At 36.7% G+C, this 9,106-nt stretch overlaps 1 protein-coding gene across 1 annotated transcript; it reads left to right on the top strand.

The window, feature by feature from the left end:
• The first annotated feature begins 249 nt into the window (after positions 1-249).
• On the top strand, positions 250-3,854 carry LOC141302400 (tumor necrosis factor receptor superfamily member 14-like). Its single transcript, XM_073832430.1, has 7 exons — positions 250-293; positions 1,050-1,318; positions 1,473-1,598; positions 2,015-2,164; positions 2,354-2,441; positions 2,522-2,713; positions 3,559-3,854. The coding sequence occupies exons 2-7, from the start codon at positions 1,186-1,188 to the stop codon at positions 3,620-3,622; spliced, it is 753 nt and encodes a 250-aa protein (XP_073688531.1). The 5' UTR covers positions 250-293; positions 1,050-1,185; the 3' UTR covers positions 3,623-3,854.
• The last annotated feature ends 5,252 nt before the right edge of the window (positions 3,855-9,106 follow it).

Below are 9,106 nucleotides of genomic sequence, written 5' to 3'. Positions count from 1 at the left end.
GAAGTCATGTTTTCAGACTGGTTATCTCAGGTTTGTCAAATTTGCATGAAACTTATTAAACTAACTAAACAGTTTGTGAAGAGCTCAAGCATGTTTAAAGATTCAAAGTATATCAAGCTCAAGCTCATTTTATTACAGATACTGAATAACTGTAATAATATCTTAACAATGGGATACTTTGTATCAAGGAATTGTACAATCAGTCCCTTGCAAGTCACATGCTTTATTCATTACTGTTGCCTCCCTCTCAATAGATTGGTTTGCAGCTGTGAGAAACATCTCATTCCTTTAAAGTAAGTGCTTTTCTTATGCTCTTGTGTTGGTAATTGGAATTAATGAATGTATTCACTGCTTGTCAAGTTATAATGTCAAATAAATATTTTTGGGATCTGGAGAAGAAAAAAATATGTTTATGCTTGTCAAAGCAGCTGCCTTTTTAAAAATAACACGGTTCTTACAATAAGATCTCAGTTGTTGAGATTATTTAGTGAATTAACAAACTAACAATGAACAATATATTTACCATTTATTTAACTTTGTTAATGTTTTATTTAAATAAATTAACCTTTGTTACGTTAGTTCACAGTGCATTAGCTGATGTTAACAAAAACAAATTTTGATTCAAAAAATGCACTGGTACAGCTAATACAGTACCAAGCCTAGGCTGGTTGGCTGGTCTTAGCTTGTTTAAGCTGGAAGTAGCTGGTTTTAGCTGGTCTTCCAGGCTGGCCAGGCTGGTTTTAGCTGGTGGTTTCCCAGCCTGACCAGCTAAGACCAGCCTGGAAAGTGGCCAAAACCCCTCTAAAGCCTATAGGCTTGTTTTAGCTGTTTTCACCAGAGAATGGTTAGTTCATGTTAACTTATCTGATAATTAATAAATGAAACCTTGACTAATAAAGTTTTTGAAAGCATGCATGCTAAAAGTCAACATTAAACGGCATGTGTTTACATGAAAAACATATTAAACTATATTCAATAGTTGATTCAAAACTTTTGGTTGTGGGTGACACCTACCAGCTATTTACTGTTTTTTGTTCTCAACTCCACAGAAAATGAAATCCCTCAGAAAATGATCAGAACCTGCCAAATTCAACATACAGAAGTGCTTCTGAAGTCTGATAGAAAGGCTAAATCCACTATCAGCTCTTTGCGCAGACACACTGAGCTGACCCATTTTACATCTTTATGAAAATGCAGCTTTTGTTGACTATTTTTTACATTGTTTCTATTGCCTTTCTATACATAGAACTAGCTTATTGTGTATGTGCCCCTGCTGAATATGAGATAAACGGACATTGCTGCCCTATGTGTGCACCTGGTAAGTGAACAGTTCACAGTAATAAAACAGAAACATTTTAGTAGCATTGTTTACAAGAATTGCAAGATGTTTTGCTTCAGGGCTAAGAAAAATTTCATAGAAAAGTTTCCATTGTAAAAATGAAATCTTCTAATAACCCATATACTTTTTAAAGGTAATCGTGTTTTATGGCATTGCACAGTGGATACCAGCACGACTTGTGTATCCTGTAGTGCATCCACATACACAGATGAACCGAATGGGCTTGAGATGTGCTTTTCCTGCTCAACCTGTGATGCAGGTGAGGGTTTTACAATCATTTATTTAGCGAGTTCAGGCTGCCCAAAAGTAAAAAATTCTCTCATGTCATTCCAAACCTGTAAGACCCTTATTCATCTTCAGAACACAAACTAAGACATTTTTGATGAAATCCAAGATAGCAAGGGTCCTTGCACGTTCAAGGCCCAGAAAGGTACCAAGAACATTGACAAAATATTCCATGTGATATCAGTGGTTTAATAATAATTTTCTAAAGCTATGAGTATACTTTTTGCGCGCAAATAATTCTTCTGATGAACTGATGAACGAAGGTCTTTCAGGTTTTGAATGACACGACAGGAAGCAATTAAGGAGAGAATTTTCATTCATTCATAAAGGGTGCACTATCCTTTTAACATGCTTCAGTAATAAACAACTGTTTTGTTTCAATATATTTAGGCTTAAGGATACAGAAGTCCTGTACACGGTTATCAAATACCGTTTGTGAGCCACTAAAAGGATTCTTCTGTATGGTCCGAGTAAAAGGCAGCTGTAAATTAGCTGTTAAACATACTCAGTGTAAACCTGGAGAATACATCCAACAAAAAGGTAAGGATGTTCTCATTTTTGGTGTGAATGTTACTAAAGCAAGTACACAAATCTGCAAATACTATTCACACATATTAGAATAGGCAGATAAGAACACAAAATGCTTAGTAGTGTTTTGAACTGAATTTGAGGTGAGTGAATTTATGAAACAATTAATCTTTACAGAACTCAGTCTTAATATCCTTACAGGAACAGCAAGCACTGATACTGTATGTGATGAATGCACAAATGGCACCTACTCTGATGGCACTTTCACAGCTTGTCAGCCGCATACAATGTGAGTCGTTTTACATAAGGTTTTACATTAAATTCCCATGGTCTGGACTTGCTAACAGCATACTGTTGCACTGTCTACAGATGTCAGAGTATGGGTAAGCAAATAGAAGCTGGAACAACGTCATCTGATGCTAAATGTGAACATAATCCAAATGGTCTTGTTGTTGGAATCATAAGTGGTGTTGTGGTCGTTGTTGTTATTGTTGTTATTGGAGTCTCAGTAATCCAGTTTGTCAAATTCAAGCACAAGTCAAAGGCTCATCCAGGGATAAGGTAAGACTTTGACCATTTCCCCATCAAAATGTACTAGGTCATTCTACAGAAACGTCCACTTTTCTGTCCCTAGACTTTACAGAAATATTACAATTGAAATACACATTAGGGTTAAAAAATATATATATTTTGAGATGAAACAAAATGTAATTTGAACAATTACACCTGCCTGAGCCATCAACGTGGCATTATTTTGTTTTATTAATTACATAGAATTATAAGTACCACAAAATGGTTTGTCCCCACAGCCATGTACAGAGGGAAAGTGCTTTATTTTGAGGTCAAAAACAGGATTTTCAACCATTTAAAATACAAAAGTCTATTCATAACTATCAAATATATCATATAAATGGCATAAAAAACAAAATACCAAATAAATATTATAAAATATATAATGAAAACAGTGGTCCCCTGAAGCTGTCACTGGTGTCTTATTTTAGTTGACATCACTGGTGTGACCTACTTTATTGTTAGTGAACTGTAAAAAACTAGAGTACAAATAAATAAAACTAATTTAGTAAGTATACCATGATTGACAACATGTGGTTTGATAACTAGCAGCAGCCATTTTATAAAATGCATTTTTCATGAAAATTGTCACTGGTGTTACCTTCCTTATGGATAAATTTTTTTACAAAAATAAAAAAAAAAAAAAAAAAAATCATTAAGCTTTCATTAATGTGTACTCATAAAGTCAAATGGTAATCTAATAATGTGGTCTAAGTTTAAAGGGGAAAAAAAGTAATACATTTTAAGACATACCAAAAGTGGACGTTTCTGTAGAATGACCCTATACTTTACATTCAACTGATTAATGGAATTTTTATACCACTTTAATATTTTAGGTCCGTCCAGGTCCAAAATGTTGGTGGAGGGCTCTTAAAGTTCTTACATAATCCATGGACTTGATGTTACTTATTACATTTCAACCAGTCAAAGCTAAAACAAAAAGAGAACTCAAAAAATAAACAAAAATATCTATTTCTCATGCAAGCTAGTTACTGAGGACACTATGCAAACATGCGTTTTCTTGTCATATATGTAACGTAAAATTATGTATTAACAATACTGATAAAGATTAAGCATTGAGATTGCAGAATGTAATATATAAGATCTTAACCATTTTTATTTAAAAACTGAAATGAATGTCAATGTACTTACTATTGATTACCATGGTAAAGTTTAGATCATTCATTAGTAATTTTGACAATAATCTCTACCTCATACCTAAACAGTTACATCCTATGTTGAAATTAAAATACAGCATTACACAATATACTGTATTTGTGAATCATTTCTGTGACATGGCAAATATTTGTAAACATATTAAATGTAAGTTTCCCCTCCCACAACCAGTTTAATTTCTGAGTCTCTGCATATGCATATGCCCTTCTAAATTGATTTGTTACGTGTTACATTCAGAATGTTTTATGATTGTAGTTCACTGCAAAGATATCTAATAAAAGCTTTACCTAGCAACTATCTTGGCACCACTATAATATTCACAGTAAATAGGCCTATCTGTACTTTGTAGCAAGTAAAAACTGATCACTGTGATGTTCCCCTTACGACACAGCATCCTTTACAAATCTGCAATATATCTTACAGATGTTCACAGTATTACTTTACAGACATTATAAAAAAAAAAAAAAACTCTGTCTGAATATAGCTAAACTTGATACTGGCAAGAATTTTGGGGAATTCCATGTAGGCCTGAAGCAAAAAGACATCCACATGGGAGGAGCTTAGGCCTCAAGTAGGTGAAAACCTTCAAATTGGTGGGGTTAAGTATTCTCTGCAATCCATTTCGAGCTAGAAGGTATGTTCAGCTTTCTGTATGGAATACTGCTAAATATAACTTAAGTATACTAAAATCGGTACAGGAAGCTGTGTTGGAAATGGCATGCATTAAACAGAATAGGCAGCACCGCGTCGTGTTATTTATAAGGGGTACCCACCGTTTTATTAATACTCAAAACGATGTGAACATTATGGACAGAGATCGTCTTACTTTTGGGAGATGAAAGGGTCTGTATTAATTGCCACTGTTGCCAGTAAGTTACTGTAATTAGGATTTACAGTACCCAACTGTATTTCAGTTTACAGTAAGGTACTGTAGTAATGTACTGTCATATATTATTGTAATTCATTGTTTTGTATATAGATTTAATTAAATTTTATAATTTTTATATAGAATTACTTGTATAGTTACTACTGATATTCAATTCAAACAGACACAATTATTCCAAAATATCACATTCTTTATTTAAACATTGCATATATAACACTGAAACACAGAAAAAAAAAATATTCCAATGCTGGAACACTGCATCGTCACTCTTTCTCCCATCAAATGGCATTACAGGTGCTGCTCCAAAATGTAGGCCACCTTTGCTTACCATCCACTTTGTTACACAGAAATTTGTTCCCTGAAAGAAAAAAAACAAAAAAGAAATTACACATTTGTAAAAGACAAACCCCCATATGGAATACACAAACCTCTCAAAATCATAGTGAAGTTATCTTACCATGAATTATTAGTCCCAGCGTGGCTGACCTGCTCTTGTCCTCTGTGATTGTCACAGAGAGGGTCAGAGACGTGCGGATCCAATTGCAGCATTTATTGAGAAATGTCGACAGGCAGGAGTAATCACCAGAAAACAGGAACAACGTAGGTAATCCGGGAAACAGTTCAATAGACAGGCAATGGTCGCAATGGCAGGCAGCAGGAATCAATAACGGGGTACACAGTCCAGAGTCATACACAGAGAATCCAACACAGAGATAAACCCTTAGAATTACGACCATAGGAACAATAAGACTTCGCAAGGTGGCTGTGTGTGTGAGTGGCTTAAATGCATGTGGGTAAATTTGAAACAGGTGTGTGCAGCAATCAGTTCAGTGGAAAACGAGGAACAGATGTGTGCAGTGATTGGTGCAGTGGCTTGTGGGGAATGAAGTCCATGAAGTGAGGTGCAAGAGTTCATGATGAGAGAGACCAGATACGTGACAGTGATGCTTCATTTGAGTTGCCTTTAAACACACACACAAAATGCAGTAAATATTAAATTAAATTTAAAAAAGGCAGCTGGTCATAAAACTTTTGTTTAACCTAGTTAACATATTTTGTATTCTCAACTATAGGCTATGCTGAACATTAAATAACACCTGAACAAAATTTCACATTAGCTAACTTACTGTTAATATAAGATTATGCTTTGCGCGTTAAAATAATTTTATTTGGTAATTTAATAAGCTGACAGCGTCGTTTGTTAATTGAAAGTAGCGTACAGCACAGTTTATCGTGCAAAGTTTATGTACCATAATGTTGACGAGTAAATGTTACTAGGTTAAACTGTTGGGCAAAAATCTGACAAACCACACACAAGCAGACATACAAATAACAAATATAACAAATATATATATATATATTAGAGGTGGGCATAGATTAATTTTTTTAATCTAGATTAATCTAGATTAATTTTGGAATTAATCTAGATTAAAATGGCTAATTTGAATTCTGCTGAAGGCATTCAGAATATGTGTGCTAACCAAATAATGACTAAAAGTAAGTCTTTGAGAACGGGTGCAACGGATCACAAAACTCACGATTCGGATCACATCATGGATTTGGAGTCACAGATCGGATCATTTTTCGGATCAGCAAAAAACAAACAAAACAAAACAAAAAAGTTTGTTTTTTACTAATTACTGAATGCTTACTTTAAGTAGGCTACTTCTAATCCACAGCAAACACTACTAGCTGAACTAATAAAGTCAGTAACAAAACAAGAACAATTAAAGCTGCAAGCAGCGATGAACGGGCCCTCGCACACGGGCTCACCGCCGACCGGTGGCTTTAGGAACACAGCAAACGGTGGGCAGTATGCTTTTAATACAGTAAATGTAGGAAAAATAGATCAAAGTCACTTAAATGTGCCAAACTTCCTGCTGCCAGCTGGTGGCGCTATGCCTATAACTGATTATTGGCATGTAGATGTGTTCAGGCCAGCACTTTGATCAAACATATGAAGTTTGGTGCAGATTGACCTTGGTATGTGTGAGTTAGTGCAAGATATGATATATCCTGCTGCCAATAGGTGGCGCTATAATAATATCTGTGTATTGGCCTTTAGATGTCTTCAGGCCAGGACTCTTACCAAACATGTGAAGTTTGAGGCAGATCGGACATTTTATGGCTGAGTTATAACAACTTTTATGTCCATGGCGAAACATCAAACTTTGTCAGGCCGCCACGGACACGCCCTTTAACGAAAACTCAAGATCTTCACAATTTAACATCTCTAAGGCCTCGAGATCAGACTGACCAAATATAATGTTGATATCATTAAATCTCTAGGAGGAGTTTGGTACAAGTCATTTCCTATTGCCAACAGATGGCGCTGTGATTATAATAGAATATAGGCCTTCAGATTGGTTCAGGCCAGGACTCTTATCGAACATGTGAAGTTTGAGGCAAATCGGACATTTTATGGCTGAGTTATAACAAGTTTTATATCCATGGCGAGACCACGAAATTTGCCAGGTCGCCACGGACACACCCTTCAACGAAAACTCAAGATCTTCGCAATTTAACATCATTAAGGCCTTTATATTAGACTGACAGATTTTGGTGTTGATCTGATTAAATCTTTTGGAGGAGTTTGTTGCAGAGTACAGCATGACACTTCCTGGTGCCAGCAGGTGGCGCTATGAGTAAAACTGAATATGGGCATGTAGATGTCATCAGGTCAGGAGTGTTATCACACATGTGAAGTTTGGGGCAGATCGGGCATTTTATGCCTGAGTTATAGCAACTTCCTTTTTCATGGCGAAGCATCGAAATTTGCGAGGCCGCCACGGACACGCCCTCCGATGAAAACTCTAGATCTTCGCAATTTAACGTCACAAAGGGCTTTAGATTAGACTCACCAAATTTGCCGTTGATCCGAATAAATCTCTAGGAGGAGTTCGTTCAAGTATGACGCCTGAAAATGGCAAAAATTACACAAATTTTGCTAAGAAAATTAAAAATAACTGACTTCCTGTTGGGTGTCAAATTTTGCTCCAATAGGCTTTTTTGTAGGTATTGGTGAGCTAGATGTGTGTACCGATTTTCGTGCATGTACGTGAATCACAACTGAAAGCGCACACCGCGGAACGTGTAAAGGTGGCGCTATCGAGCCATTTTGCCACACCCACTTCTGCAACCCATATCAGACGTAAATTTTCGCCAGGTCTGATGTGTGTGCGAAGTTTCATGAGTTTTCGGGTATGTCTAAGCCCTCAAAAATGCGATTCATTTTGGAGAAGAATAATAATAATAATTAAAGCTGCAAGCAGCGATGAACGGGCCCTCGCACCCGGGCTCACCGCCGACCGGTGGCTTTAGGAAAACATCAAACGGTGGGCAGTATGCTTTTAATACAGTAAATGTAGGAAAAATAGATCAAAGTCACTTAAATGTGGCAAATTTCCTGCTGCCAGCTGGTGGCGCTATGCATATAACTGATTATTGGCATGTAGATGTGTTCAGGCCACCACTTTCATCAAACATATGAAGTTTGGTGCAGATTGACCTTGGCATGTTTGAGTTAGTGAAAGATATGATATATCCTGCTGCCAACAGGTGGCGCTATGATAATATCTGAATATTGGCCTTTAGGTGTCTTCAGGCCAGGACTCTTACCAAACCTGTGAAGTTTGAGGCAGATCGGACATTTTATGGCTGAGTTATAACAACTTCTATGTCCATGGCGAAACATCAAACTTTGTCAGGCCGCCGCAGACACGCCCTTTAACGAAAACTCAAGATCTTCGCAATTTAACATCTTTAAGGCCTCTAGATCAGAATGACCAAATATAATGTTAATATCATTAAATCTCTAAGAGGAGTTTGATACAAGTCATTTCCTGTTGCCAACAGGTGGCGCTGTGATTATAATAGAATGTTGGTCTTGAGATGTGTTCAGGCCAGGACTATTATCGAATATGTGAAGTTTGAGGCAAATCGGACATTTTATGGCTGAGTTATAACAAGTTTTATATCCATGGCGAGACCTCGAAATTTGTCAGGCCACCACGGACACGCCCTTTACCGAAAACTCAAGATCTTTACAATTTAACATCGCTAAGGCCTTTATATTAGACTGACCGATTTTGGAGTTTATCTGTATAAATCTCTAGGAGGAGTTTGTTGCAGAGTACAGCATGACACTTCCTGGTGCCAGCAGGTGGCGCTATGAGTAAAACTGAATATGGGAATGTAGATGTCATAAGGTCAGGTGTGTTATCACACATGTGAAGTTTGGGGCAGATCGGGTATTTTATGCCTGAGTTATAGCAACTTCCTTTTTCATGGCGAAGCATCAAAATTTGCCAGGCCGCCACGGA

This window comes from Garra rufa, unplaced genomic scaffold (genome assembly GCF_049309525.1).
Source record: "Garra rufa unplaced genomic scaffold, GarRuf1.0 hap1_unplaced_001, whole genome shotgun sequence".
NCBI lineage: Eukaryota > Metazoa > Chordata > Actinopteri > Cypriniformes > Cyprinidae > Garra > Garra rufa.
Note: the sequence above shows the minus strand (reverse complement) of the source record. Positions and strands in the feature narration are given on the sequence as shown.

Coding starts and splice junctions, on each gene's coding strand:
- LOC141302400 (XM_073832430.1), top strand. CDS start 1,186: ATGAAAATGCAGCTTTTGTTGACTATTTTTTACATTGTTTCTATTGCC. Junction 1,319..1,472: donor CTGCCCTATGTGTGCACCTG/GTAAGTGAACAG, acceptor TACTTTTTAAAG/GTAATCGTGTTTTATGGCAT. Junction 2,165..2,353: donor AGAATACATCCAACAAAAAG/GTAAGGATGTTC, acceptor ATATCCTTACAG/GAACAGCAAGCACTGATACT.